Raw genomic sequence first — 15,956 nt, 5'->3', positions numbered from 1 at the left:
ACCGATTTGAGTTTAGAATTTGAGTTTTGTTATAGTAAAATACTTTCAGAAACAGTCATATCTAATTTTTTTATTACAGTAAAAAAAAAATTCTCACATAAAATCACATCTCAATTCAAATTAAAAACTTAAATTAGCGAACTAAACAGACTTTTTAACATACTTGTAATTTGGAAATTAGTGTTAGTTATATTTTAGCTGGGACTGTGGGACGCAGACAAGTTATTTGGTGCATCCACCAAGAGAACAAATATAAATAATCTTTAGATCTTCTTTTTCCCGTGCCTGATTCTCATAAATAACCAAAATCCAAAAACTTTTGTTTTTAATGCTGAGAAACATGGAAAAATCCAAACACTTGCAAGACTGGTTTCAGTGGCTTCTTTATCAAACCAACTTTCTAAACCATCTTTTAGAAAACAGCACATGAAAATAGTACTTTGTTATCTTTTTCAATAAAAAGCAAGAACAATGTCATTTCCTATTTCTTAAATTCACATTTTCTTTTGGTGTGATGAAATACATTCGGCGACCCATTAGGTAGCAAACTTATAATGTTTTGTGATTTGTCATTGTAAATTGAAGAAAGCAAGGATTCTAAGAATATATATATATATATATATATATCAATATATATGTTGCTCTTTCTTTTAGCTATTAAATCTCTCTTTGAATGAATATTATAGTGTGATACTCTCAATCATTACGGATGGAGTTAAATGATCTCTAAATCGACTATTTCAATTGGCTAAAATTCATTATTTGAACGAAGCTTGTAATACCATATTTGAATATTTGGCAATACAGAATCTTTTATGTTGTTTGGATATTTTCCCAGGCATGAGATACGATAATTTGTTAAATTTTATATTAAAATTTATAAATTCGAACGATAAAATTATAAAAATTACGATAAATTTGTGAATTTTAAAGGAACGCGATGAATCAAGAGAGAGAGCATCTGTTAAGGTGGCGCACCACCTCACATATTGGTCTCTCTTTCTCCCTTAACTGCAATGGTGGGGTGAGTTGCAGAGTAGATTCGCCTTGTCTCCCTTATGGTCCTTCCTTTACTGTGCGGTCACATGATGTATTATTGCTTGTTCCATTTTCATTTTTACAATATGCTTTTCCATTGTCCATATCAATAAGTTCAAAACTACTCTTCCGCATAGATCCACTTCCACTTGGGTGACTTGTTTGATGTACATATTCAAAGAAATATAAAATATTGAAATAAGTCTATCCTTCACATTTTATTTTTCTTGGAATGTAATGGGCCAAACAAGAACAAAAATTTACATGCGAGGCCTTGTGAAGATTGCTGTTATTTACTTCATTCATGGCTCTTTCTTTCAACAAAAACTGAACGTGGCATTTTTTTTTATCTGTATCCTTTTTCTTTTCTTTTTTATTTTCCCAAATATGCAAGCTACTTTGCTCTTGCTACAGAGGGTACATAAATAGATAGAAAACAGATGGCAAGAACTTTACAAGTAAACTACGCTTGAAAGGGAAAACAGTTGCATGCAGGAAAAACAGATGTAAGTGGTCATTTTGAGCTAAAATAAGAGGAAAGACATAGATGATGTTTGTTTTCTGTATTCATCTTTAATTTTAAATTATGATTCATGATTCTTTAAATTATGACTTTGAATTTATGAACAAAACGTCCACCTATATTGATTAGAAAAGCAATTTGTTCCTTTTTTTTTGGTTATGTGTAAGTTGTCCAGTCCATCGTGAAACTTTGGATGCAAGGATAACATGTACTTTGGGATCAGATTTACCTCTTCTTTTCCTGTTATTTATTTATTTTTTCTTTTATTATTATTATTTTTTCCATTTGGGTCATAGCAGTCAAGCCAATTTGGTTTGGAATCCATGGTCCAAAGCGTTACTGAACTTTACGGCTGAGATTAGGGTTACTTCTTAGCCCACAACCTCTCGCACTACCTCAAGTAGAAAATAAAAATAAAAAATAAAAAAAATAAAAGAAAAGTTAAAAAAGAAAAATCCATCTCTTTCCTCCCCCAAAACCACAGCTTTTTTTTTTTTTTTTTTAAAATAGTCAATTATAGCATTTTTTTTTAAATAGAGATATTATATCATATTTTTCTGAAATAAGAAGACCATGGCTGGTGTCGGCGACCGACGTCTTCCCCTCTGAAAAGAGTTTCTCTGGTACGGTTTACCAAAGCGGAGATTGCTAAGTTGGAAATTGCGATCTTGCCCCAAAGCATCGCACACAGCACTCTGATTCATTGCCTCCCATTTAGTAGGGGTTGCCCGAAAGGAGACCGGAAGGCGTACATCAGAGCAAGCTTTTCGAGCCCCGTGGACTTTCTTATCCGAAAGCCTCTCTTTGTTGAATAGATCTCTCGACTGTTCCTCGTGACGAAAGATCCTGGCCAACTCCTCCGTCGATTTGAATTATCCGGAGGATGCCTTATATATATTATATCAAAAAGATGGACAATCAAACCTATTTCTCGATTCAATAGAAGCCCAAAGAAGTGAATAGGGTCCCAAATAACGAGAGATATGTAAAAAGCAGGTCCGATTACGCCTATTCCTAATCCTAAATGGAATGTAACGACGTAGGGATCCATATGTAAACATAGTATCTATTTAGATACGCTCGAATGACCCCTTCTCATAATTAGAATGTAGCCAGCTCCGGTGACCGGCGGCAATTATTGGTCTCTGGTGACCGGCGACTGATAAATATCGTATTTACAGGTAAATACTATATTTACTGATAAATACTGTATTTATTATATTTTTTTGAAAATCCGGCGAATGGCTCCCACGATTGATAAATACCGTATTTATCAATAAAAATCAAATTTATCCGAAATCCAGTCACTGACTCCGGCGTCTATTTAACATTGTATTTGTCAGTAAATACCATATTTACTAAATAAAAATCATATCTATCCGAAAATTCCTCCACTACTCTGGCGACCGTTAACAATGTATTTACTTATAAATACGGTATTTACTAATAAAAATCATATTTATCTGAAAATTCAGCAACCAACTCTGACGACCGTTTAACATTGTATTTACCATTGAATACCGTATTTAACGGCAAGTATCACAGATTTCAAATTATAACTAGTAAAGTATTTACAAGTAAATACAGTATTTACCAGATTCAAAGTTGTAAACACTTAAAGGTAAATACAATATTTACGGTATTCAAAATTGTAATTAGTAAAGTATTTATTGTAAATACAATACTTACCAAATTCTAAACACAAAAGCAGACAAATGCAAAACCAAATTTCACAAAAATTTCACAAATTCTCGAATCTCAATCACAAACACAGATTACAAAAAAAAAAATGCAAAAAATGCAAAAAACCACCGATCACAATATCTAAATTGAAAGCCTAACCCTAATACAACAATAATCTACCCTCCGGCCGAAGAACATGACTCCTTGCCACCGCCACCGCCACACTGATTCCCATGAGAGATTCTGGAGAGAGATCATGGAGGCTAAGGGAGTGAATTTGGAAGAAAGAGATGAAACCCTAAAAGAAGGGGCAAAGTTGGAAAACTATATTTTATTCTTCATGAAAATTTAAAGATGTGCTATAATTTATCAACATTTTTAAAAAATGTTATTTAATTCAAATGTGTATATAAAAAATGCTGTAGGATGCATTTTCCTAAATAATTTGACTAAAAATATTATTAATCAAGAGTAAGGGATAGAAATCCTAACTCATACACTTTTACGGGATATTTATCTCATTTTCCCAAAAAATAAATACACAAAATAATATTAAAATTGCAAATGCGCCAATAAACCAGTTCTAAGAATAATCCAAGTCAAGAAGATCTTTAATCTTTTGGCCTACTTAAACACTCACTCATGTGCACCTGCGCCAGTAGAACCATGTAACATTCCATGAAGTTCTCACTACTCACTAGCTCAATTTGAATGAAAGAGGAGCATTAAGATTTAAATTTTTAAGCGGTGATTATGATCACTAGATTATCAACTAACTATATACTGTCAATGTAACAATATGAAACGTGAAACAATTGAGCAATGGGGAAATATTCAAACCACCCTTGTTTTTGCGAAAATATCATTTTCACCCCTCTTATTAGGCAAATGCTCAAAACACCTATTGTGCTTATAAAAACATACTTAAAACACCCCTTGAAGTAATTAAATTTTTGAAAATGCCATGATTACCCTTTCCAATATGTATTAAATGTTATTTAGATATGATTTGACTAAAAAGTTAAGTAAAAAATTAAAAATACTTAAATAAATATTCTAATCAATTATTTTGAGAGTTTTTTTTATATTTTTAAAATTATTTTTATTTTACATTTTAGTTTAATAATGTTTTAAATAGTATTTAATAAAAATTGAGAAGGATAATATTGGTATTTAAAAAAAAAGTTGTTTCAGAAGGTATTTTAGGTCTGTTTTTATAAACACTTGTGATGTTTTGAGTAATTACAAGAGAGACAAACGTAATATTTTTACAAAATACGGGATTGTTTTGAGTATTATCTCAAGAAAATGCTATGTAACCCCACTCTTAGGGTTGGGAGAAAAGTATTTTAAACTATCAAAATTTGGCACATATATATATAGGGTCAGAATTATGCCTATCTAGGACAAATAGAAATGCTCAACACATTGCGTTGGACATGGATGCATAGAATCAGTTACAAACTAGTGGTGATCAAGACAATTTATAGTTTCAAAGACTTGGTCAAACAACAATTCACAAGTGCTAGTTTGTTGGCTGTTAGGCCCGCAAGCAATGCGAGAGAATCTCCAAGAGCCATTTCCCTCGCAACCATCCAATAACCCTTCTCAAAATTTCCACCAACCACTCCTTCTTTCCCTCTTACGTACATTCAAAACTTCCCGGAAAAACCCCACCATTTTTTTCCACCAAAACAAACACCTCCCTCAATTACCATAATTCCCAAGAAAACACAAAAACAAACAAAAAGAAAAGGCACAAATGCCAAGCAAGCTAAGGAAGGCAATTGGGGCAGTGAAAGACCAAACCAGCATAAGCCTTGCCAAGGTCTCCAACGCCAACACAATCAACATCGAAATTCCGATACTAAAAGCCACTTCTCATGACGAAGTCGCGATCGAAAACCGCTACCTCGTCGAGATCCTCCAACTCATCTCCACCAACAAAGTCTACGCCGCCTTATGCGCGCAGGCCATCGGCAAACGAGTCACCAAAACCCGAAACTGGATCGTCGCCCTCAAGTCCCTCATGCTCGTCCTCCGAATTTTCCAAGACGGAGATCCTAACTTCCCTAGAGATGTACTCCACGCCATGAAAGCGGGGGCGAGAATTCTCAACCTATCGAATTTTCGGGATGACTCGAACTCAAGCCCTTGGGACTTCACGGCTTTCGTGAGGACCTTCGCGCTCTACCTCGACGAGCGCCTCGACTGCTTCCTCTCCGGTAAGCTCCACCGCCTCCGCCGCTGCTCCTACCGCGAAATTGATAGCAGCAGCAATCGCCACGAGAGACATTGGAGACCAAACAGCGCCGAGCCCGTCCGGGACATGAAACCGTCAACGATGATCGATAGAATATCTTTCTGGCAAAAGCTGCTCGACCGGGCGATCGCCACCAAGCCGACCGGCGAGGCCAAGACGAACCGACTGGTTCAGACTGCGCTCCACGCCATTGTCCAAGAAAGTTTCGATCTTTACAGAGATATATCCGACGGATTAGCCCTTCTTCTCGATAGTTTCTTTCACTTGCATTATCAGTCATGTGTCAACGCGTTCCAAGCCTGCGTGAGGGCGTCAAAACAGTTCGAGGAGCTATCGGAGTTTTACGGCCTGTGTAAGAGCATCAGCGTCGGAAGGACGTCGGAGTACCCGAGCGTGCAGAAAATTTCCGATGAGCTTATCGAAACGCTGCAGGAGTTCCTCAAGGATCAGGCTTCATTCCCTTCTCACCGGTCGTCGCCACCTCCTTCGGCGCAGAAGCTGCTTTTCGCAGCTGCGTCGACGCCGGTTGCCACCGATCAGGCTTCGACGTCGTCGGAGCGATTCGAGACTTGTTATTATAACGAACAGTCGGAGACGTCGGGGTGGAATTCCATTTGCACGTCCCCGGGTACGGAGGAATTTGTTGATGCTATCACCGGCGATGACAACGACAACGATAATGACAATGACAATGACGCCAATGCTGTTGTTGAACCGAAACAAAATTCGTTACCGGCTGATATGGAGTCGAATTACGGATTGGATTTTCTCTCTTTTGATTATTGGCCGTCGTCTTCAACGGAGAAACATGATCAAGGAAAACGAGAAGAAGAAGAAGAAGAAGAAGAAGAAGAAGAAGAGAATTCGAAAGAAGTTAGTTGGGAGATTGTACTAGTAAATAGTACGGTCAAAGAATTATCAGAACAAGAGACATCGAATATCAAATCTAACGTTTCAGAAATGGTCATGTTGGAAAATCTATTTGATCACGACCAATACTACAATCCTTTTCTACAAGAGGGAAACGATTTATTTGCGCTTACTTCAGCATTTGAGAGCACATCAGGACTAGAGGGGACAACAGTGGCTCCGACGTTCCGCGCAGTGGTTTCCGGTGCGTCCGACACCGTGTCGCCAACTTTCTTGGCGCAAAATCCTCCAAACGAGAAGACGAGATTATCATCTAATTGTGAGAGGGACGACCCGTTTGAATCGTTCCCCAGAGAGAAACAGAGTGGGGTTGAGCACAGTGAGAGTTTTGTTCGTGAACAACAGCTGTGGTTGGAGCAACAGAAGAAGATCATTGCCAAGCGGATGTTGAGTTGATTGATCCTCATATTAGATTTTGATACATATTTGTGTAGTTGAGTTGCATTTCTGCTTTGTTTGATATTTTCAATTTCCGCTCGTTCGTGCATATAAATAAGGAGAGAAAGAAAGACACGCAATATGCAAGTTTTGCAGTGTTGCAAGGATTTTTCTGGTGTACGTAAATGGGATACAACATACGTGTACATAGAGTTGTAAACATGGGCTCCCGGCCGGCCCAGGGGTGGAGCTATGCTGGGCCCAAAAACTCCTTTTACAATTTGACCCAAATACTATAATTTTTATCATCTTTCTCCTTATTTGTCCCCACTCAAAAATTTTTTTATTGTCCTTTCTCCATAGTTTTTAAAGAAAATTTTAATTAGACCTTGAATTTTTATTTCTAGTATACTCTTATTTTAAATTTGTTTAAAATAAACTTAAACCAAAAATCAATATAAGTTTTTAGACTTTAAACTTTGGATATTAAATTTAACTCTATTAATTCTAAAAAACGTTAACTCTACTTCAAACTTAATTCATTAAGAATAAAATAGATAAATTAAGATTAAAAATTACTACATATAGTTTTAGTTCAAAACTTTAGTTCAATCAAGCTCCCATTGAACAAAAATTCTTGACTCTACCACTGGGCATGCCCTCATAAGGATGAAGTATGAGTCGGGTTGGGCCATACATTTGATTGGACCATGCCTAAGTTATTATATTTTAAAAAATTTGTTATATTTAAACTCTACTATTAAATTTTTTCCATGGGTAAATGGCCCCTTTTTAAAGATAAGTTATGTATTATGTCACCAAAACTCAACATATATTATCTTTATTGTTTTTTTAAACGATATTTTCGTAAAATATTTTTTATGCTTTACTAGAATACTCTCGAAAAATACCCTCCTATTCTCGTTGAGAAAAAAATAATCAAGTGCGTTATTTCTAGAATACTCTCGAAAAATACCCTACTATCCTCGTTGAGAAGGAAAAAAATAATCTTGTAGGATATTGGGTGATATAAATGCAAAGATGACATATTTTGAGTAGCAATTCTATATTTCTTTCAAAAAGTGATAAAAACACAAATAAAATATGAGTCCCAATCCATATATGGCCAACCAGCTATGTTATGTTTTTGGCACTTTACAGGAACACCATAAGTTTTAGATTCAGATTAACATATGTTATGAGACATAAACTATTTCAGAGAATGTCACAATCAAAGATACTTAAAAATAAAAAAATCCATAAAAATCACAAATTTAAACATGAAAAACCACAAAATTCAAAGTTATTGAATCAAATATACAAAAGTACAAACATAATTTTACTCATACTCAAAATTTAAACGATGTCACTGTGGTATACTTTGTAATAGTTTTAATGCCCATGGCAAAAGTCAATCCAACCTTGAAAATCATGGTATATTGCCTAAATATCTTGGAGACGTTTGGTTTATGGATTAGAATTATGTGATTAGAATCATTTTTTATTACGTATATTTTTTGTGAGAGAAAACACTGTAGTGAACCATGAACCATGATTCAAATCATGGTTTGAATCCTCCAACCAAACGGTGTTTTAGTCTTTATTACCATATTTACAACTAAATATTTAGAGAAAATTACAGAATTTATCCTTAAAGAGTGCATGAGTCTAAATTTTTATCTTTCATTCCTAATTAATACCCTTTTACTAGTATAGTTATTTGATTAAAAAGTTTATTAATTAAGAGTAAATGGTATAAATTATGACTCATATTCTTTTAAGGGGTATTTGTCTCCTTTCACCTTACATTTATAGCATCTAATTGTATAAATTTGATATCTATTTCTGTCACTCCCCAAAACAGAACTTAGTGACGTGGAGACTCATTTAGAGACTAAACACGATTAAAGAAATAATTAAACATTTGGGAATATAATACTCATAAATTAAAGGTAAACTATTAAAGAAATTTCTAAACAAGCTCCACATTTTACTAACCCATGTTTTGGGGCGTGACAAGACTTGGTATCAGAGTGGCGCAGCGGAAGCGTGGTGGGTGAAGCCCTGAATGATGTCAGAGGCTCAATTTTAAACCTCTTTTATCAGAAAGTGTGAAAGTCCCCACCACTTTCTTATAATTTAATTTCAGTAAAATGTGAGGCTTGTTTAGAAATTTCTCTAATAGTTTACTATATATTTTGATTATTATATTTTTAAATGTCTAATTACTTTCTTAATCATATTTAATCTCTAAATGAGCCTCCACGTCACTAACCCATGTTTTGGAGCGTGACAATTTCACTTAATTCACAATAAAATACTTTACTAGCATATTAAAATATCTTATCATATTCATTTTTTCTTCTTTATAATGATAACCGGACATTTACAACTCTGATCCTTGGAGAGTATGCTAGTAGACTATCAAAATCAACAGAGACAGCAAGAGACAAATTGGAATAAATGTAAAACTGTTGATTTTTGATAGCGTATTTCGTAATTTTCTCTAGAAAAGTCGTTAATTAGCCTAAAACTATGAAGAAAATCTAATTCTGTACACATACATTTTGAGAGAAGGTCATTTGCAGATATAATTCAAGAGAGAAATTGTCAACCTCCTATGTTATGCAAAATACCATTCAGCACCCAAAAAGAAAAAAGATGTCATCTTATAGAGCTGTCTTGTGTGCCGTGGAACTGTAACATTTAGGATAATTATACTACAATAATGGTGTCTACATTTTCCGCTTAGTTGTTCTCTTTTACATCAGTTTACTACTTTCATGCTTCCACCTAGAAGGGTAATTATACTAAAGCTTAAACTAAACATAAGTAGCACCAAATAAATTTTTAAGAGTACAAGAAGAACAGACATTTGTACATGTTTTGAATGAACGGTTTATTCGGAAAGTTTTTTTTTTTTTTTTTTTTTTTAAAGAAAAGGACAAAACTTAAAGCAGGAATAGAATAATTCTGCAAGAGGAGTAGAATAAGAATAACACAGCCATTTATTTCTTAGCGGGTAACTTTTGGCGGGAAGAAAAAAAGGGGTAGCAACCAAACAAACCACAAACCGTACCGTGTAAGAAGAGAAAGAGGAGGAGGTGAAGGAGGGATAAGCTTTACAGCTAGAGCCTAGAGAGAGTAAGAAGTTGCTTTAAAGGGATTTATGCATCACGGGAAATACGACAGAAAAAAAGTCACCAGCTTTTGTCCAAGCAAGCAGTATCTGATGCAATGTCAATTGGTTATAGAACGCCATACCCTACAAACTACAAAGAATGGTGGGGAAGGGAAGCCAAAAGAAACAGCATGTGAACTTGTGCCCTCTGCCTCTGGTGAGGAAATGGACCACACATCAAATCTCACTATAATCTAATAGAACGCATATAAATTTGCACAAAAAATAAAGAAGCTTTCACGGTAGATCCCTTAAAAAAATTCACTAGTAGAATATTTTATTTTAATTATTAAAATTTTATTTTAATTGTTGAATTAAATTTTTAATGATTAGATCTGTGTAGATCTGTATTAAAAATTAATAATGCTCTACACAAAATTATTCTCTTAAATCTAACTGTTAAAAAAATAATTTAATAATTAAAACAGGGTGTTACACTAATGAATTTTTTTAAGGGACTCACGGTAGAAAAATCCCAACAATAAAATGCATATATGATATATATATGTGTATATGTGTATATATATATATGTGTGTGTGTGTCACATACACGTACACTTTGCATATCTTTCCCATGTGAGGTCGCTGTATACTTCTGCTTGGGACCCGCACTTCTCAGTTTCCTAGTCCCGCACCTTCCCTACATTTGCGCCGAGCTTCCCTCTCTTCCCTCTTGTCCCTTTCCTTTTCCTCTTTTCCAGATCCTCAAAAATCTCAATACTGACCCATTACATTTACTAAACACCCATCTACCAAATTTATCATTTGTAGCCTGGGATTTATGCATAGTGAAAGTATATTCATTCATTCTATGCGACTCACGACGTAAATCTGATTGTTTGATTAAAAATAGAATTTAGGTTGAATCAGGATTGAAGCTCTTATTTGGTTAGTAGAGGACAAGCAGTCAAATCTAATAAACAATAATAATGATAATAATAAAAAGACAAGCAGGCAAGCTAGCCTGGATGGATTAGTTTTGGTCATGATGCATGCTGAACAAGCATGAGGGAAGGGACCCAGTCCCACCATCACCAAATCTAATGAAAGGGCCAACTCAACTCTTACAATAACAAAAGATCCTCATCATTGCCATTGATTTCCCATTACCCGCTCAAAAGAAGACCCCAAGCAAACATTTTAAAAATAAATATCACCAAATCTAATGAAAGGGCCAACTCAACTCTTACAATAACAAAAGACCCTCATCATTGCCATTGATTTCCCATTACCCGCTCAAAAGAAGACCCCAAGCAAACATTTTAAAAATAAAAAAAAAAATAAAAAGGTAATGACTAGCTCCTAAAGCTTTGGACTCACATAGCGTAAGTTATTGGAATCTAGAGCATAGTTGCAAGCCACAATAATTTCTAAATGGGGCCTCAATTTCCAATTTGTCACAAGGAACCAGGCAAAACCACACAGACTTGAGCCTAATAATAATTGAAAATAGAAATATTCAAAATCATATGTCAAGACTGCTTAAATTGCACACAAGTAAATCGCTGCATTCTGTTTTTCTAACGGAAAAAACCAGCGTCCGTTACAAATAAAGGGGGAAAAAAGACAACCGTGAATGTACATTCACAAACATACATAAATTGGTGAATAAACAATTACAATCATCATAGCCAGCTCCCTTACAACTTCATAGGGAATCAACTAACAAGATTACAAAAATAAAAATAATAAAATAATAAAAAAAAAGGCATATCGAGGATACTCCCTAAAAACCGCATCCATGCTGCTTTTTTTTTTCTGTCATATAATATAAGGATTTTTTATATTGAAAATTAAAAGAGATTATAATATTAATAAAGGTAAAATTAAAAAATAAAAAGAAAAAAAGTTTGGAGTATTTGATGTGTGTGCCTGTTGCTTGTCCACGAAAGAACTTTTCTCATTCTTCGACGGTTAGAAAATCCAAACGAATTCCTGTGAAGCACAAAACGAAAAAGATTCCAATTAAAAACACAAAAACAGATTTTTCAGTGTGAACAAAACACGTAATTAAAGTCAATGGTTAGCCCACTATCCTATTTCAAAAGAGGTTCACGAGTCAACAGTGGAAACTCTGAGCGTCATATTCACGGCCAAACTCTCCTAAAGTCGGTCATCCGTAAATTTGGCAAAGTTTAGAAACTCGGTCAAGAATTACCAAAAAAAAAAAACAAATGTAAATACGCGCTAGAGAGCTCATTAGCTCGCGGTTCGCCACGTCATCACCCAATATACTCGCGTCCCACAAGCGCTGGGCCTACCAGTACAACAAAAATTACAAACTTCTTATAACTGTCCGTTTAGGATAAAAAGCAATATCCATAAAACGGGAAGGACAATATTGTCTTTAGGCCACTCCAGTGGCCGAACAACGGTGGTGAAGTGGGCCTTCCAGGTAGCATGTTCTAACCACTTGGCGAAATCTGATTAGTTTTCTAAGACAGAATTTGAGCAGTCAAAGTCGTAAAGCCCTAGGACAACTGTGCACATAAATTAATATTCCGATTTTACCCCTGAAAAGCTGACTCACCTGAGTTTGGCGGGTAGGGTTAGTTTCTCGTCCGGTTATTCCCTCCAAGTTCTGCTGAAGATGGTCTTGAGCCTATTTCCGACGAGTCTCTGCAACGCTTTCTTGGCTCCGGTGACCTCCATCTCCGACAGCTTCTGCAAATGCGGGTGAACTCCGGAGGCCAAAAGCCTCTTCCGACACCCGTGGCTCCCTCCGCCGGCGATGGCCGCCACCACCATGACCGGAAACGTCTTCGCCACCGCCTCGTTCCTCGGATCCAGCATGTGCACGATCCTCATCATACTCTTCTCGTCTCTCACCAACTCCTTCCTGTTCGATCGGACGGCCAACAGCGAGACCAGCGCCTGCGCCGCCGACTCCTGTAGCCCCACAGGCTTCGGCGACTCCATGAGCTTAACCAGCGAGCCCATACAACTCCCTATGGCTCGCTTATTCCCATCACTGATTGATAAATAAGCGACCAACGACGCCGATAGTTGCTGCAGAATCATGTTCCCGCGCTTGATGAGCTCGCCGAGTTGGATGACGAAAATGGTTGAGGATGAAAGAATCCTTGCCGTGTGATCTGAAGACGAAAGCGAGATTATCGACCGCAAAACGTGTTCGAGAGTATCGGAGCTCGAAATGTCCTGCATCAAATGCATTAGTCTCTGCAAGCCCCGCTCTTGGATTATCAGAGCGCGGAAATACTCGCCGGAGGAGGCTAAAAACGCCACGCAGCTCGCCGCCTTCTCTTGGGAGGCGCTGACGCCGGAGACCAGAACCTGGAGGAGAACTGGGACGGCGCCTTCCTCGCCTAGAGTCATCTTGATATCCTCGACGTTCGCGACGTTTCTGATCGCCCCCACAGCGTGGGTTTGCGTTGCAGGGGATCCGGATCTGCACGCCTCAATTAAGATGGATACTCCGCCGTAGGCCGAAACCGCCCAAGCGTTCTCGGGATCGGCGGTGATGGCCTCCACCGCAATCGCCGCCTTTTCTTTGAGAACCGTCGAGCCAGTTTCCAGAATCCTCAGCAGCGGACCAAGACCTCCTTCCTCGAACACGCATTTCCTCGCCTCGTCGTTCGCCGCCGCAAGGACGGAGACGGCGAAGGCGGCTTGCTCTCGAACCGAGGGGTGATTATGGTTAAAATCAAGAAGATGAATCAAATACCCGACGTTTCCTTCTCTAGCCACCAAACTCGGCGATTTCTCGTCCTCGTTGAGAAGCTGAAACAGAGATTCCAGAGCCTTCTTCTTGAACTCAACGCCGCCGATTTGAAGCCGCGTGAAGAGGTCCCTAATAAAAAACCCTAAATCCTCTTTCCCCGTGCCTGGACCAGGATGAGAGAGTACGATGGCGTTCGATTGGTGGAGGACGCCGGATCTGAGTAGCAAATCGAGGTCGGCGAGCTGATTAGAGAGGGAAGCGGATGCCATATCGAGGTCGCTCTGCATAAGGAGCTTCCCGCCGGAGAAGGAAGAGTCGGCGCATTGGTCGGAGAGGGCCTTGAGGCGCTGGAGAGTGGAGAGGAGGTTGGGCAGGAGAGTGTGGAGGAGAGGATTCTCTGCCCAGTGAGGTGAGTCGGAGATTTCGGCGATAGAGGAGTGGAGAGAGGTGAGCTTGGAGTGGAGGACCTGCCACCGGCCGACGAAGGATTTGACGGCGAGGGAGGAGAGGAGGAGAGATGAGAGAGTTTCGTTGATGAGGTTGAGCAGAATTTGGAGAGGCGCGACGGCGGCGGACGACGGGGGAGGCATTTGCGGCGGTGACGGCGGAGGTGGTGAGGGGAGAGAAAGGGGGCTAGGACCGGCGTAGGGCTGGGTCAACCTCAGGCGTTGAATACATGAGAGAGAAAGAAGAGGGGGTTTGCTTGGATGGAAAGAAAAGGGGGAAGAAGTGAAAGAGGAGGGGAAAATGGAATTAGAGAATAGAGTGATTACTACTCTGTTGGTTCTGTTCTGTCTGACACGAGGATGGACAGAAAAGGTAAAGCTATCGAGGGGGAAGTGACTGTGGTGTGGGGAAGACCAAGAATTGAGGGAGAAGAAAGAAATAAAAACAAAAAAACAAAAAGAAAAGTTTCTAGAGGATATAATGAATTGAGGGCGGAAAAAAAAAAAATATATATATTTCTAGTTGTGAGTTGTGTCTTCTTTTTTCTTATTTTAATTATCTTTTTTTTTTCTTTTGTTTTTTTATTTGTAAATCCGAGGTTGGCGCTAATGTTATACTATATTGGAGATAGTGGGTTAAATGAGATTTCTTGATTCCTTAATTTCTTTAATTTTATTGTAATAACATGATTTTTAGTTTTCTGATTGTTGGCCTAAAATTGTATTGACTTTTGTTTATTTTTTTTATAGTTTTTCTTTTTTTTATTATTGTACAGTTGACTACTATATATAATCTTATTTTCTCTATACGAATAAGAAAAATTATACTATTAAAACTTTATCTTCTTCATATTTCTCTTTCTATTTTATTAAAACTTTTGTAATACTAAACTAAGATTAAAAAAACAAGTACATGTTTGCTCGATTATGAGTTGTGACTTATGAGTGTTCTTGTTTTTGGGGGCGTCAATTATAAACTTTTCTTTTCTGTTTTGGAAGAGAATTATAAATTCAGGAGTTTAGATTCATGTGAAATTATTCTGATGTTGACTTAAAATGCAAATATGTATTTTTAAATAAAGTGGAAAATATGAGGGATTTTGACCTTAATAATTTGTTTGCCGCTTACTAGAAGTGAATAAAACCTTCTAATTTTCATGATGCGTTTGTTTTTTTTTTACCATTTTAAGAAAATTATTTACTTACTCTTAGAGTGTATACATCTGAATTTTTATCTTTTACTATTAATTAATATTCTTTTAAATAATATAGTTATTTAACTAAAATAGATATTAATCAATAATAATTAGTAAAAATCTAGACTCTTTCACAATTTTTTCCTCTTATTTTTTAAACTATGCAACTATTAGACAAATATACCTTGCAGAGAAAAAAAAGAAAAGACAATGTTCCAAATGAGGGGAAAAAAGTTATCGATCGTTTAGAAAATAAATTAATAAGTTAATTTCTCGAACATCCATGATTTTAAATATCTTTTAGGGGATGTTTCGTATAAGATAATCTTAAGGATGGGAATGAGAATCTTACATATTCTCATGTTTAGTATAATTATTAAATTTTTTTAAAACTTAAAAAAATAAAACCCATAAATTTTACATTACCACATTTTGGGGTAATCTAAACCCACTTAGGGGGCGTTTGGTATGGGGTAATCATAGGGGTGGGAATGAGAATTTTTCAGATTTTCATGTTTAGTACAATTATTAGACTTTTTTAAAACCCAAGAAAGTGAAGCCCATGGGTTTCACATTACCCTATTTTAGGGTAATCCTAATCCCACCCAATAAGGTGTTATTCAAATTCCCAGGAAT

At 36.8% G+C, this 15,956-nt stretch overlaps 2 protein-coding genes across 2 annotated transcripts; one reads left to right on the top strand and one right to left on the bottom strand.

Annotated features, from left to right (window-relative positions):
* Window positions 1-5,006: 5,006 nt before the first annotated feature.
* Window positions 5,007-6,833, top strand: LOC21388314 (clathrin coat assembly protein AP180). The gene has a single exon (XM_010112324.1). The coding sequence runs from the start codon at window positions 5,007-5,009 to the stop codon at window positions 6,831-6,833; it is 1,827 nt and encodes a 608-aa protein (XP_010110626.1).
* A 4,992-nt stretch (window positions 6,834-11,825) lies between these two features.
* LOC21388313 (protein CELLULOSE SYNTHASE INTERACTIVE 3) lies at window positions 11,826-14,613 on the bottom strand. The gene is made up of 2 exons (XM_010112323.2): window positions 12,527-14,613; window positions 11,826-11,931 (listed from the first exon to the last, which is right to left on the bottom strand). Exon 1 carries the CDS (start codon window positions 14,266-14,268, stop codon window positions 12,562-12,564), a length of 1,707 nt encoding a protein of 568 aa, XP_010110625.1. The 5' UTR covers window positions 14,269-14,613; the 3' UTR covers window positions 11,826-11,931; window positions 12,527-12,561.
* Between the last annotated feature and the right edge of the window lie 1,343 nt (window positions 14,614-15,956).

This window comes from Morus notabilis, unplaced genomic scaffold (genome assembly GCF_000414095.1).
Source record: "Morus notabilis unplaced genomic scaffold, ASM41409v2 Scaffold528, whole genome shotgun sequence".
In the NCBI taxonomy this organism is placed as follows: Eukaryota; Viridiplantae; Streptophyta; class Magnoliopsida; order Rosales; family Moraceae; genus Morus; species Morus notabilis.
This window is presented reverse-complemented; position numbering and strand designations above follow the sequence as displayed.

What these genes read in the sequence shown, in the direction of transcription:
- LOC21388313 (XM_010112323.2), bottom strand. Translation starts at nt 14,268, where the DNA reads ATGCCTCCCCCGTCGTCCGCCGCCGTCGCGCCTCTCCAAATTCTGCTC.
- LOC21388314 (XM_010112324.1), top strand. Translation starts at nt 5,007, where the DNA reads ATGCCAAGCAAGCTAAGGAAGGCAATTGGGGCAGTGAAAGACCAAACC.